This window comes from Mercenaria mercenaria, chromosome 12 (genome assembly GCF_021730395.1).
Source record: "Mercenaria mercenaria strain notata chromosome 12, MADL_Memer_1, whole genome shotgun sequence".
In the NCBI taxonomy this organism is placed as follows: Eukaryota; Metazoa; Mollusca; class Bivalvia; order Venerida; family Veneridae; genus Mercenaria; species Mercenaria mercenaria.
Window position 1 is genome coordinate 68583413 of NC_069372.1, and position 15767 is coordinate 68599179.

Sequence of the window (15767 nt, forward strand, 5' to 3'; positions counted from 1 at the left end):
TAAACTAAGCTTGTTTTGCTTTATTCATTTACTGGTATACATATTCATGAAACAGTTTATAAAAGTATAAATGTAACAGTCCTAAAGTTAAATAGAAACAGAAAATAAAAAACAAAACATGTAAATGAAAATCAAACATTCTATGTCAACTGAAATCAGAAAGTTGTCTACAGTGAACAGCACACTAAAGTAAGCTGTATTTCATATCAAATTAAATGTGTCCTGCACACTTGCCTGTAACAGGTATGAAAACTGTGAGACAATTTCCTAATTAGGCGGGAAAACGTTTTTGTTCTTTTTTAATCCGAGGTATCTAAAACGCTTCACAAGTTAACTATCTGAACACTTTCTAAGGAAACTTGTGGTTATGTTGAAGGATAAACTATCCTCTTGAGGAAGCTGATGAAGCTATACAAAGCATGACTATTAAAGGCAATGGCCTTTAGATTGTTCAACAACAACAAATTCTATTATTTTTAGATATCTGGAAATTAGTGCTAGATCTATATTTCTTAAGAATGCTTTGAAACTTAATTACTGACAAGACTATCTGTTATGGAAACACATAAGAATTAGTTGTTTTTACTTTTTTTTACGATGAATTATAACGCTTTACTCGAGGTAAACTGCCTCAATTATAAATATCTATATTTAACTCACATGATTCACTAAATACTCTATAGTGGTATTGGTTAAGTAACATGTTTTTTTGCTGCGACGGTCCGGGTTGGATTCCCGACGTGATTGTCTTTTTTTCTTGATTTGGCATTTTAAACATAGTTTAGAAACAAAAACTCATATTCTAATGTTCATAATATAACCAAACTTCAATTTGATAGAAAGATCATTTTTTAGCCAAAATTTTGGAGGTCAGTGCCTTTAGCACATAAATCTCTTTCATGCAGAGGAACCATCTATTGTGCTCCTTGTTTGGGTGCAGCCATTAAAGCCATTAAAATAAGTCATTTACCATTAATACTATTTTAGTTTAGGAGACCTGTCAGAAAAGAATGCAATCAATTATACAAAAGTTCATCAAAATTCACACATTTGAGGGTCAAGATGACCTTACTTTGTTCATTTGAACACACATTCAAAATATTATCAACAATTGTGCAGAAATGATATACGAACAGTGGACAGCTAATGAAAAAAAAAGCTAATTCTGCAAAACCAAGGGCATGTAACTTCTAATACAATTGGTCCTATCTGGCCCAAATACAAACCAGTCGAGGTTTAATAAGATTTTTTCTTCAGTTAGTGAATTTAATTAAATGAATAACTGGAATATAGCAATTTGTCCATAGGACACTGATTCCCCTGCTGTGTTCTGTTAGGACATGCAAGTGAAAATAGAACATTTAGACTATACCCCAACTGTGACCTGGACCTTTGTGGAAGGGGTCTCTTGGCTTAAATATGTAATGGCCTTACTGTCTTCTTCTAGTCAATGTGTATGCCCAGAAGTTACAGACCTGATATAATACATCTGACCTCTCATTGTGACCTTGACCTTTAACCTATAGGTCCTGCAGGCGACACACCATTTTATTGCAGTTACCATTTGTGCAATGTTAGTTTGAAATCTGACAACAAAAGACGAATTATCAGCCAGAGACAATTTTCCAAACACAGCATGAAGGCAGTGGCTATGACTGGGGAATGGACGTGGACTTCATACTACACTAGAAAGACTAAAGAAACTATCAGGCAAAATAAAGCTGCCAGCAGCCATATATGCATATAATAAAAATTGCTGTAGTCTATTTACACATACACTAAAGTGAGAACTAGAGCTATCACTGAAGGTGATGAATGTACCCGTCGTATGCACTGACACAGTATATTGCAATTTGATGCACACAAAATTGCATAATTATGTGGACTATGTATATAGATTGTATATATACAGAATTGTAACAAAAAACAAAGTCCCATTACTCTGCAGAATACTTATCCAAAAGAAAGTAACATGCACCACGCACAACTAGGGTAGGTACTGATCACTTGTGTGAATTTTCATTAACTTGTGTGCAAGGGTAGGCGCGCACAAGATTGCATATGCAGACTGTTTGTACATAGTATGTAAAGAAAAAACAAAGTACCGTAACTCCGCAATTTTTTTTCTGAAAGAACCTAACATGCCCTATGCTCAACTACTATTGTTACTGATCACTTGTGTGAAGTTTCATTTAACTGTGTCAAGAGGATGAGGAGAGATAGTGCGCACAAGATTGTGTCTATGTATATAGTATAGTAACAAAAAACAAAGTCCTGTAACTCTGCAAATGTTTTTTCTGAAAGAACCTCACATGCCCCACGCAAAACTACTGTTGTTACTGATCACTTGTGTGAAGTTTCATTAACATGACCCATACACAACTACTGTTGTTACTTGTGTGAAGTTTCATTAAATTGTATAAAGGGGATGAGGAGAGATAGTGCGCACAAGATTGTGTCTATGTATATAGTATAGTAACAAAAAACAAAGTCCCATAACTCTGCAGAATTTTTTCCTGAAAAGAAACTAACATGCTCAATACACAACTACTGTTGTTACTGATCACTTTTGTGAAGTTTCATTAAATTGTGTCGAGGGGATGAGGAGAGTTGGAGTGCACAAGATTCTGTCTACAGACAGACAACCTGAAACCAGTATACCCCACTTACAACTTTGTTGTCAGTTGGCGGGGTGGGGTTTACAACTATTGCAATATCATAGCACTAGTTGATAACTGATAACTATTGCATATCATAACACTACAGTGATAACTACTGCAATATCATAACATAACAGTGATAACTACTGCAATATCATAACACTACAGTGATAACTACTGCAATATCATAACACTACAGTGATAACTACTGCAATATCATAACACACAGTGATAACTACTGCAATATCATTAACACTGCAATATCTAACAACGTGATAACTACTGCAATATCATAACACTACAGTGATAACTACTGCAATATCATAACATAACAGTGATAACTACTGCAATATCATAACACAACAGTGATAACTACTGCAATATCATAACACAACAGTGATAACTACTGCAATATCATAACATAACAGTGAGACAGCACATATAGCAGAGGTTGAGATTTTCAAGACAAGTAAATTTATACCTACATGCCCATGTAGAAAACCTCTACAAGTAATAAACATATGCTGAAAGTTGTCCCTTTGAGATGATCCATGTACATGTAAATGTTTTAAACTTTAAATTTAGATTTTTAAGGTACATTTTGAACATAATGGCTAAATTGTGAATACTGACCCCTGTGACACTCACAGAAATAAAGAATGAGATCCTATAAATTCACATGTATAAAATCTCAACCTCTGTTCATTACTAAATCACATAACAGTCAATTACACAAACTTGTTGAAGTAAAATATTGGGTAAAATATGCAGCTGTATAAAACTAGTTTTCTTGTGTATAATTTGAAAACTGACACAACTGAATACACAGATTATAACATTTTATAAGAATTATATAAACATCAATCATATACTCAAATGTCTCTTTCAACAAAATATATTTCTATTTTATAAAAAATTTTTTTTACAAACATATCACTATATATCATGTTGCCATTTTGGAATGTTACGACAAAACAAATGTATTTACATATACAGACAATTAACTAATTTATCTTTTGAATATTATAGTTCTGAAAGCATTGTAAACTTCATGACCTGTATAACATAAAATAATCTGTACATGCTTTTTGCTTAAGGAACCATGTTCTAAGATTTTAAACTGAGCTATGAATCAAGTTTCAAAACATCAATTTCAATTGCTCAAAGGTGTAATACACCCAAAACGGGACCCTTGTTATTAATATTATAGCAGATTTATATTTATCCCGATATTAGTACTGTAGTTGGAAGAGCAGGGACTCAAACTCAAGACCACTGGTTCCATAGACAGACAGAGTTACCACTGTACCACTGCACCCGCTCTTTTATAATATTACCAATTCAGCGCTACATGTGTATAAATATACAAAGATATTTTACCCTAACATATATCATAACAACTTGGGGTTTGAACATTTACCCATAAAAAAAGACAGTAAAAAGCTACAAATATCTGCTACAGAAATGTAATTATAAACATACATTCTCACAAACAATATCACAAATTACTTTGAGCATTGATTTATTTTTTGTTAAATTACTCTGTGCTGCACACGTATATAATTGTAAATAATGGTAAGATTAAATCAAACACTAAACAGAACATTTAACTATAACACTGAATACAAAAATATGTTCATTTCATACAATATTAGATACGTTACTAAACTAGCATATACCTATTTTTCTGTCTAGAGCCAGACCAAACAAAGTATTAAAATATCTATATCTATAACTCAGGGGACTCCAATTCCTGAATGTTGATGTTGTGACTCCTCCATAAGACTGAGTAATTTTAGTGGAAGGACTGAGACACTCCAATTCCAGAAGCTTTCCTTCTTCTTTAGCATGCCAAGTGTAAAGCACCTATAGATGGAAATCTTATTTCAAAGTTAATCTTTAACCTGCCGGCGGCAAGTGGTTTTGCCTTTGTGACCAGTGCAGACCAAGATCAGCCTGCACGATCATGGACTGCATTGTTCGCTATTCAGTCAGTAAATTTTCATTGAACACCCTTTCAAATAATAAACTGAACTGCTCAAATTAAATGATGGGTCAGTCCATTTTAGAAATTTAGTAGGGTAAAAGTTAATAAAATTTCTTTCGGGGTTGGAAGCTCAAACTCCTCACCACTGGTTTCTTAAGTCAGAAAGTGTTACAACAGGACCACTGTGCCACTCTTTCAGCAAAACAAGAGGGTCATGATGACCCTGGATCGCTCACCTGAGTAATAAGAGCCACATATTTCAAATGGCAAACTGATGCTAAAATATAAAGAAGGTAGGTCAGTAGGTCACATTCATGGTAACTGAAAGTCAGTTTTAAGATTGATGTGCAAAACTGTACACTCATGTCATCCAAATTTCAAAGCTGTATCTTAAAAAAACAAAACAAGAAAGTAGGTCAGTAGGTAAAGGTCACAGTCAAGTGATCCCTAATTGCTTGGGGTCATCAGGTAATTAGAATTAAACAGTCTTGGAAATATGATCTGATAATTTTTCCTATATAACTCATAATTATAACAAGTGACCCCCAGGGTGGGGCCTCTTTTCACCCCAGGGGCATAATTTGAACAAACCTGTTAGAGATCCACCAGGTAATACTACATACCAAATATCAAAGGCCTAGGCCTTGAACTTTGGGACAAGAAGATCTTGATTATTTTTTCCTATATAAGTCTATGTTAAACTTGGTACCCCATGTGCAGGGCCTCTTTTCACCCTAGGGACACAATTTGAACAAGTTTGGTAGAGAAACACTAGGAAAGGCAACATACTTAACATCAAAATCCTAGGTCTTGCAGTTTCAGGCAAAAAGATTTTTAAAAAAAATTTCCTACATAAGTCTATGTAAATTGAGACCCACCAGGGCAGGGCCTCTTTTCACCCTAGGGGCATAATTTGAACAATTTTGGTAGAGGACCACAAGGCAATGCTACACACGAAATATCAAAGGCCTAGGTGTTGTGATTTTAGAAAAGAAGATTTTTAAAGTTTTTTACTATATAAGTCTATGTAAAACTTGAGACCCCCGGGGCGGGGCCTCTTTTCACCCAAGGGGCATTATTTGAACAATCTTGATATAGGACCATATGCCAAATATCAAGGCTCTATGCCATGTGGTTTTGGACAAGAAGATTTTTAAAGTTTTTCCTTTTGGTTGCCATGGCAACCAGAGTTCTGCATGAAATTAAATTCTTTGAACAATTTTGAAAGGGGACACCCAAGGATCATTCCTGTGAAGTCTGGTGTAATTCTGCCCAGTGTAATTCTGCCCAGTGGTTTTCAAGAAGAAGATTTTTTTAGAAAATGTTGACGGACGGACGACGCACGACGGACATTGAGCGGTCACAAAATCTCACTATGAGCTTTTGGCTCAGGTAAGCTAAAAATCAATATTGCTTTATTACTGATTCTCTTCAGCCCCAAAATGCCAACTATATGCAGAACTAGCCGTGTTACTGAGCATTACTATAAAGTTTTATTGAAATCTCACCTGTAATTTCAGAGGAGTTATCCAGACAAACTTTTATGACAGACAGACTGACGGACAAATTCAATATATCTCCTCACATATTGGCGAGACATAAATACGAGGAGACATAATTTTTGTGTAGTAAGACATTCTAATGTTTTAAAAAATTTGCAAAAGCGTAATTACTCCCTATATCTCACTAAGTATATCTGGCACACATGTACATGTATATAAGTATGACATTTCTACCACTCTATTATGCCTTGAAGCACCAGTATAAAATCAATATGAGTACATTGCAGATCTTAAAATATATGCTATATATTCATTTCATATTAAACATTCCTGAACAAAGGAAAATAATACAATAACTAATATTTCTAGAGTAATTTGTCCATTCAAAAATGGATTATTACTTAATACTACGATGACTACCATAATGTGATCTACAGATCTAAGCTACAGACCCAGATCTTGTGCATTACATACTATTGCTACTGTAAAATCATTAATATTTGTGAGGGAAGTAATTTTCGTGGATTTCATGCTTTTAGTCAATCCACAAAATTAAATCCAAATGAACAAGCAAAGTTCCCATTCACATATTTATATGTGGAAATCTCCCCATAAAATAACTAGTCAGAGCAAAACCACAAAATTTTTTACCCATGAAATGAAATGAATTCACATTATTGCAATACTTTGGTGAACATGGTCATGTACTGGTGAAAAAGTTATGATTTAAAACACAATAATACTTATACTGTACTGGCTAAAATTCTACTTCACTGTCTAACATTGTTCTTCACTGTCTAGCATTGTTCTTTACTGTCTAACATTGTTCTTCACTGTCTTACATTGTACTTACTAGCTAACATTGTACTTACTAGCTAATATCGTACTTACTGGTTAACATTGTACTTACTGGCTAACATTGTACTTACTGGTTAACAGTGCACTTACTAGCTAACACTGTACTTACTAGCTAACATTGTACTTACTGGTTAACACTGTACTTACTGGTTAACATTGTACTTACTAGCTAACATTGTACTTACTGGTTAACATTGTACTTACTAGCTAACATTGTACTTACTGGTTAACATTGTACTTACTAGCTAACACTGTACTTACTAGCTAACACTGTACTTACTGGTTAACATTGTACTTACTAGCTAACACTGTACTTACTAGCTAACACTGTACTTACTAGCTAACATTGTACTTACTAGCTAACACTGTACTTACTAACTAACACTGTACTTACTAGCTAACATTGTACTTACTAGCTAACATTGTACTTACTGGTTAACATTGCACTAAAAGGTCATTCTGAGATTTTTTACAATAAAAATGCATCAAAAATAACAAAGTCAAGTCAAGTTTTATGCTGTTTTGCTTAATGTTTTGAACCTTACAATCTGATTATACTGGTAAGTGCTGAGAATTGTAATACAATATATCTAAAGTCTGAAATAAGTCTAAATTTATCAGAATAATTTTGTTTCAGTCATTCTTAATGAACCCTTCACAGTAAAAATGAAAATTTTTGGCCTACAGAGTAACAACAGTATAACTTCAAGGATTGACAAATAGACTACAAAATGAATGTACACACAAAATAAACATAATATGATCTAATGCATAGGAATAAAAGTGCAGGTGAACCTACTGCACTGAATCAGCAAGATAAGCAAAGGTCAATTCTAATGAAAACATTACAGATATACTATGCTCTACTTACACTATCTTCTCATTATTGACTGAAATCTAGACTAGATTCAATCTAGATTCCCCATACACCCCCTAAGATGTGATGTTAGGACACTGATGGCCCCACTAAGTGATGTTAGAACTCAGAAAATGTGAGTCCTGTGAGTAACGGCACTTTGACAGTAGAACACAGGAACTGAAATTATGGACTGGAACAGAAACAAAATGTAAATATTCATTTCACTTTTCAATGATTTAATATTACATTGTCTTGAAGGGGTGAAAGTTTGTTCTAAATAATTAAATATCCTAACATATGCATATATAACATATGCATAAAAAGTTACAGACCAGACATGAGAAGTGACATAAAATCGTTGAATGCTAAAAAAAATATTGACCTTTTAGCTAGGGTCTAAGTCTTGCACTTGACACATCATGTTATTATGGTGACTGTTTGTGCCAAGTAATTCAAATATCTATCTATGTATAAACAAAAGTACAAAACTTCTTGAATGAACAAGAAAAATGATTAAATCTTTGGCTTCTAAGTGGGATTTTGACCTTTGAAATAATGGCCAATGTCTTAAACACAACATATTGTCTAGTAATGGCGACGAATGTTTATAACAAGTTAAAGAATATTCATCCATTTATACAAAAGTTAAAGGCATAAAATCTTTGACCTCTTAGGATGACCTTGACCTTTAAGCTAGGGGTCTAGGTCTTGCACACAACATGCTGTTTATGTTATAGTGAACGTTTTTGCCAAGATATTTGATTACCAATCTATTCATACAGAAGTTACAGACTGGACATGAAAAATGATGTAAAAGTTTGTCATGTAAGTCTGATCATGACCTTAATGGAGAGGTATGAGTCTTGAACTGACACATCATTCTGTTATAGTAAATGTTTGTGCCAATATAATTAAATATCCATGCATGCATAAAAAACTCTAAGCAGACGAGAAAAATGATCTTAAATCTTTTACCTCCAAGTGTGACATGAACTTTCAAAATTTTCATGTGATTTATCATCTTGTTATGGTAGTTATTTGTGCCAAGTTATTTCAAAATTCAACAATGTAATACAAAGTCATCAGCCAGACATGATTTTGTGCACTCCCAAACATATGGATGCTTGGACATACACATATGTGCACACGGACAGGAAAACATTATATGCTCCTCCCATCCCCACCATTTTTAATGGCAGTGGTAAAAAAATTTCATCAACTATATCTAACTTGGCTAAATATATAAACTAACTGTGTATGCACAGCTTCAACCATAGTTAAATGTCATTGTGGCATTACATATTCAAACTATGTTTACTTATACATTGATCAGAGTGTAGTTTGATCATAAACCTAACATACAGTACCTATAAATGAGCCGCGCCATGAGAAAACCAACATAGTGGGTATGCGACCAGCATGGATCCAGACCAGCCTGCGCATCCGCGCAGTCTGGTCAGGCTCCATGCTGTTCGCTTTTAAAGCCTATTGGAATTGGAGAAACTGTTAGCGAACAGCATGGAGCCTGACCAGACTGCGTGGATGCCCAGGCTGGTCTGGATCCATGCTGGTCGCAAACCCACTATGTTGGTTTTCTCATGGCACGGCTCAAATATATACACAAACATGTTTATTTCATGTCTACATTGATACTGCAAAGTAACTGTTCATATTTTAAATATGAAATCAGAGCATATGTTATCCTTAACTGATATATTTGCTTGTATTTACAGCTTCATAAAGCTATTTTCAGTAAAAACAGAATCTGGCAGAGTGTTAGTCCGCATGAACTATACATGTAAAGTCTCTTGTAAAATATATAACAGCACTAACAAAACAAATATGAACTAAGAAGGATAAAGTAGATTTTTGACGTGGATCTTCTTGTTCTGTCCATGTGTCAGGGGTAATATAGGTGTGTCTATGACCGACCATTTCTTTGTCTTTACATCTTCCTGACATACTATAAGTCCACAGTATGGCACCTTCGGACATATTTCTCGGAAATCTTGTGTACTTCTTGGACTTTTCCCAAGAAGCTGTCGTACACAAACCTCAACAGAACCAGCGTGACCTAACATCAAAACGTTCCCACCTGAAAAGTAAAGATATTGATGCGCATTTTATCACTTTACACTTATCAAAGGATAATCATATGGAAAAAAGTTAAACCAGGATAATCTGGGTTATGAGTTTGCTAGATAGCCAATGTTTCAAAAACATTCAACCAGCATTTTTGTTTCAAGTTGAGAAACCCAGATAAACTCATGAAAATGGTTCTTGTCAAAAAATAGAATGTTAATTGACAACAGTTACTGTTTGTTATATAAAGTACTTCCAAAAATCAATATTAAATCATTATAGACAAGGAAGGGCACTAATTGTCTTAACACTGCAATTACATACTCTGAAGATTTTTAAGGTGTAACCTACCTTCATGCTGATGTTTGGCAAGTATTTTTTTGGTTGTTTCTCCGGATCTTTTGTAATAATCTTGAATATCTTCATCCATGTCAAACCTGGATGCTGGGGTTACTGGTGTGTAGGAAACATCTATGTTATATCCATGGCCTTTCAACTCAGTAGGGGTAAAAAACCTTGGTAATCCTAACTGGTACCAGCCAAGCCATTCAAATATACCAGGTTCCACTCTTATAACTAGATTTTGGAGACCCATACCTTTAAAAGAAACAAATATACCAGATTACAGAATGCTAACAGTAAGGTGCAAAAATTGCAATGCATCAAATTTGATCAATGTTGATAACACAAAACCACCTACAGTCCAACTTTGTTTACTCAGACTCGGATTGCGCTATTACGCCCATTCCCTCAAACTCCATGTCCTATCCAAGTAAATCCTTTTATACTATGTAATTATTATTGTTCTACCTTGGATCCCTGGAACAATGATGGCTCAAACTCTAGAAATGTACCTCTGGTCCTAACAATTATATAGTGTATATAATACTTTTTTCTTGAACAACAAACAGCTCATCAATTGGCAAGTGAAGGTTTAACTTTCTATAACTTTGTTTTATTTCCCCATTGTACCACTTCATGCTTTTACAACTTTTAAGATAATTTATAAACCGTTTTAATATGATTATGAAAAACAAAGACGAAATATAAAATGGTACACAATTGATAAAAATCTAATACTTTATTTGATAAATTGCAACAGTCTATCGATATAATGCTTACCTTTAAGATTAAGAAATGCACAAATTATGCCAGAGCAACAGGCTTAAACACAATTTATTTTTCATTTGGGATATCCTACTTCAATATGTCTTACAAAACTATTGCTTTTAAATTAATGATGTGTTTATAATTGTTTAGAATAGGTATTAAACCAATTACATTTTCGTATATTCCTTAATTAGTTACCTCTTATGATACAAAGAACATCTTAAGATGTTTCTTGGGTAAATACAACTTAATTATATATGACACTACTGGAAAATCAGTTTGCTAAAACTACAAATGGTTCCAACACATTTCAATGGCCTCTGCAAGCTTGAGTGAAATAAGTTGTATTGTATTTGCTTTGTGATGTCACTATCAAAGTGGAAAGTGACATGCATCATATTTGGAAGGACTTTAGTTGAATGAATTTACATCTAACAGATCTACCTTCAAAAACCTATATGGTCAGATTCACCACTTTAATAGGGGAAAACTGCAGTTATTTTTGTTTGTGTCAATACATCAGTAATGAACAAAACCCAGCTGTATACAAAACCATACCAGCAAGATTTCTTCCTTACAATCCAAGTTACTGCTTTTTAGCTCACCTGTCACATAGTGACAAGGTGAGCTTTTGTGATCACCCTTCGTCTGTTGTCCATCGTCCGTCCGTGCGTGCGTCTGTCCGTCAACAATTTCTTGTCTGCACGATAGTGGTTTCATTTATAACTATTTTAACCAAACTTGCACACAACTTGTATCACCATAAGATCACGGTTCCTTTCTTGAACTGGCCAGATCCCATTATGTGTTCCAGAGTTATGGCCCCTGAAAGGGCCAGAATTAGCTATTTTGACCTTGTCTGCACAATAGCAGCTTTATTTATGATTTGATTTTTACCAAACTGGAACACAACTTGTATCACCATAAGATCTTGGTTCCTTTCTTGAACTGCCCAGATTCCTTAATAGGTTCCAGAGTTATGGCCCCTGAAAGGGCCAGAATTAGCTATTTTGACCTTGTCTGCACAATAGCAGCTTCATTTATGATTTTAGTTTAACCAAACTGGCACACAACTTGTATCACCATAAGATCTCGGTTCCTTTCTTGAACTGGCGAGATTCCATTATGGGTACCAGAGTGATGGCCCCTGAAAGGGCCAGAATTAGCTATTTTGACCTTGTCTGCACAACAGCAGCTTCATTTATGATTCGAATTTAATCAAACTTGCACAAAACTTGTGTCATCATAAGATCTCGGTTCCTTTCTTGAACCGGCCAGATCCCGTAATGGGTTCCAGAGTTATGGCCCCTGAAATGTCCAAAATAAGCTATTTTGACCTTGTCTGCACAATAGCAGCTTCATTTATGATTTGATTTTAACCAAACTTGCACACAACTTGTATCACCACAAGATCTTGCTTCCTTTCTTCAACTGGCCAGTTTCCATCATGGGTTCCCGAGTTATGGCCCCTTAAAGGCCCAAAATTGGCTATTTTGGCTTTTGCAGCCATATAGAGACTTCATTTATGATTTTATTTGATACAAACTTCCAGAATATCTTCAACAACATTAAATCTTGGATTCCATGACAAATCAGATCCAATCATAGGTTCCAGAGTTATTTTATATCTGATTACCTCCCCTGATTGGAATCAAAATGGATTTATATCAGTAAGTACTTACAGGACTTATTTGAAATTTCATTATTGTTATTAGTTGGACTGAGACAATCAGGGTAGATAACTTTGGACTGATTTTATGTCAAATTACCTCCCTTTATTTCAAATTAAAATTGTTATATCTCCATAACTAATGAAGATACTGATCTGAAATTTCATTTATGTCAACAGATTTATCTGGCAGATCCTTCTTTTGTCCACTTACAATATTTTTTTTTAAATACTTCCCTTTTACGTTACTATAAATAGCTTATTTTTAGTAATTTTTTTATTATTTGCCTTAGGGAAAACATGAGACCAGTTTTCTGTGATACAACATGGATGGTACCTCCAATTTTTAGGTGTATTTTAACATATCTATACCTTGTAAGATTTTTTTTTCTTTTTGGTTAAATTTCTTCCCTTTGTTGTTCCTGTCCTTTGGGCTTAGATATTTTTTCTGAGGACCTTCTTGTCCTCAAGTGCAATGATAACAGGTGAGCGATATAGGGCCATCATGGCCCTCTTGTTTGTTTTATGTTTTTAATAACACGTGAGTTTTACCATAACTGGTGAATGTATTTTGTGTTGTGCTTACTTCTAAGAATCTCTGTAGCTGTTTGAACACATCTAAATGAAGGTGATACATACACATGATGAAATACTACCCCTTTACTCTTCAATGCTTCCCCTGAAATATTCAACACAAAAATATACTACACCTGAACTCTTCAATGCTTCACCTGAAATATTCAACACATAAATATGCTACACCTAAACTCTTCAATGTTTCACCTGAAATATTCAACACATAAATATACTACACCTCAACTCTTCAATGTTTCACCTGAAATATTCAACACATAAATATACTACACCTGAACTCTTCAATGTTTCATCTGAAATATTCAACACATAAATATGCTACACCTAAACTCTTCAATGTTTCACCTGAAATTTCCAACACATAAATATACTACACCTCAACTCTTCAATGTTTCATCTGAAATATTCAACACATAAATATACTACACCTGAACTCTTCAATGCTTCACCTGAAATATTAAACACATAAATATACTACACCTGAACTCTTCAATGCTTCACCTAAAATATTCAACATATAAATATACTACACCTAAACTCTTCAATGTTTCACCTGAAATTTCCAACACATAATATACTACACCTCACTCTTCAATGTTTCATCTGATATATTCAACACATAAATATACTACTCTAAACTTTCAATGTTTCACCTGAAATTTCCAACACATAAATATACTACACCTCAACTCTTCAATGTTTCATCTGAAATATTCAACACATAAATATACTACACCTGAACTCTTCAATGCTTCACCTGAAATATTAAACACATAAATATACTACACCTGAACTCTTCAATGCTTCACCTGAAATATTCAACACATAAATATACTACACCTGAACTCTTCAATGCTTCACCTGAAATATTAAACACATAAATATACTACACCTGAACTCTTCAATGCTTCACCTGAAATATTCAACATATAAATATACTACACCTAAACTCTTCAATGTTTCACCTGAAATTTCCAACACATAAATATACTACACCTCAACTCTTCAATGTTTCATCTGATATATTCAACACATAAATATACTACTCCTAAACTCTTCAATGTTTCACCTGAAATTTCCAACACATAAATATACTACACCTCAACTCTTCAATGTTTCATCTGAAATATTCAACACATAAATATACTACACCTGAACTCTTCAATGCTTCACCTGAAATATTAAACACATAAATATACTACACCTGAACTCTTCAATGTTTCACCTGAAATATTCAACACATAAATATACTACACCTGAACTCTTCAATGCTTCACCTGAAATATTAAACACATAAATATACTACACCTGAACTTTTCAATGCTTCACCTGAAATATTCAACATATAAATATACTACTCCTAAACTCTTCAATGTTTCACCTGAAATTTCCAACACATAAATATACTACACCTCAACTCTTCAATGTTTCATCTGAAATATTCAACACATAAATATACTACTCCTAAACTCTTCAATGTTTCACCTGAAATTTTCAACACATAAATTACTACACTAGCTTTTCAAAGCTTCATCTGCAATTTTCAACACATAAAAGCATAATATCCTTATTCTTTAATGCTTCACCTGCAATTTTCAACATATAAATATAGATAAACTAAAATGTTTGAGTCTTTTGTCGCTATTTGTCGGTATTCATACCGCACTTTAACTCTTCAAAGCTTCACTTCCAATTTTAAACATTCAAATATCAAGTCTATACAAATTCAGACATGAGGTCCAAATGACCCTAAGCTGTTCACCTGTGGAGAACCTTGACCTCTTGACCTAACTTCTGACCAAATTTGGTTAACTTCAATTCAACTTATCGAAAGCTTTTTTTTCTATTTTTGCCATTATTAAAAATATGTAGCCATCTGAACAAACCTGAAAGAGGTCCAACCAAGGGTGCTACAGATTAAGTTTAGTTCATCAAATGGTAAATTATGGTTTAGCTCTAGCAGTCCCTATATGCTGTCAATCAAAATTGAGAAAGGTCCACCTAAGGATGCTGAAGACCAAATAAACAGAAGATCTTTCAAGTCTTTCATGGCAAATTTCTATTTTTAGCTCTGCCAGTCTCTAAAAGGCATTAAGCAGAACAATTTGAATAAAACAGAGAGATGCTATAGAACAAGTTTGTTAAAGATCAAGCCAGATGTTAAAGAGCAGTAGTTGAAAGTTTTTTCTCTCTTCTAACATTAAAGGCGTCGATTTTGTTGGATTTAACATAGCACCATCACAATTATAGGCTATATGGCAACTTTCCAGCACTGATAGGGGAGGGTGACCCTAGGTACTCCTCCGTGCATTATTTCATCATGGGCAGGCACCTGGGTAGAACCACCGACCTTTCATAAGTCAGCTGAATGGCTTCCTCACACGAAGAATTCAACGCCCCAAGGGAGGCTCGAACCCACATTGGTGAGGAGTAAGTGATATGAAGT

At 34.2% G+C, this 15767-nt stretch overlaps 1 protein-coding gene across 1 annotated transcript in view; it reads right to left on the bottom strand.

The window, feature by feature from the left end:
* Positions 1–7512: 7512 nt before the first annotated feature.
* Positions 7513–15767, bottom strand: part of LOC123533751 (ubiquitin-associated and SH3 domain-containing protein B-like) — a 40800-nt gene continuing 32545 nt past the window's right edge. Inside the window, exons 10-12 of the mRNA XM_045315580.2 lie at positions 13314–13406; positions 10300–10545; positions 7513–9961 (exon numbers count right to left, since the gene is read on the bottom strand). Coding sequence (XP_045171515.1) covers positions 9714–9961; positions 10300–10545; positions 13314–13406 — 587 coding nt within the window. The 3' untranslated portion in view covers positions 7513–9713. The remainder of the gene's footprint in view (positions 9962–10299; positions 10546–13313; positions 13407–15767) is intronic.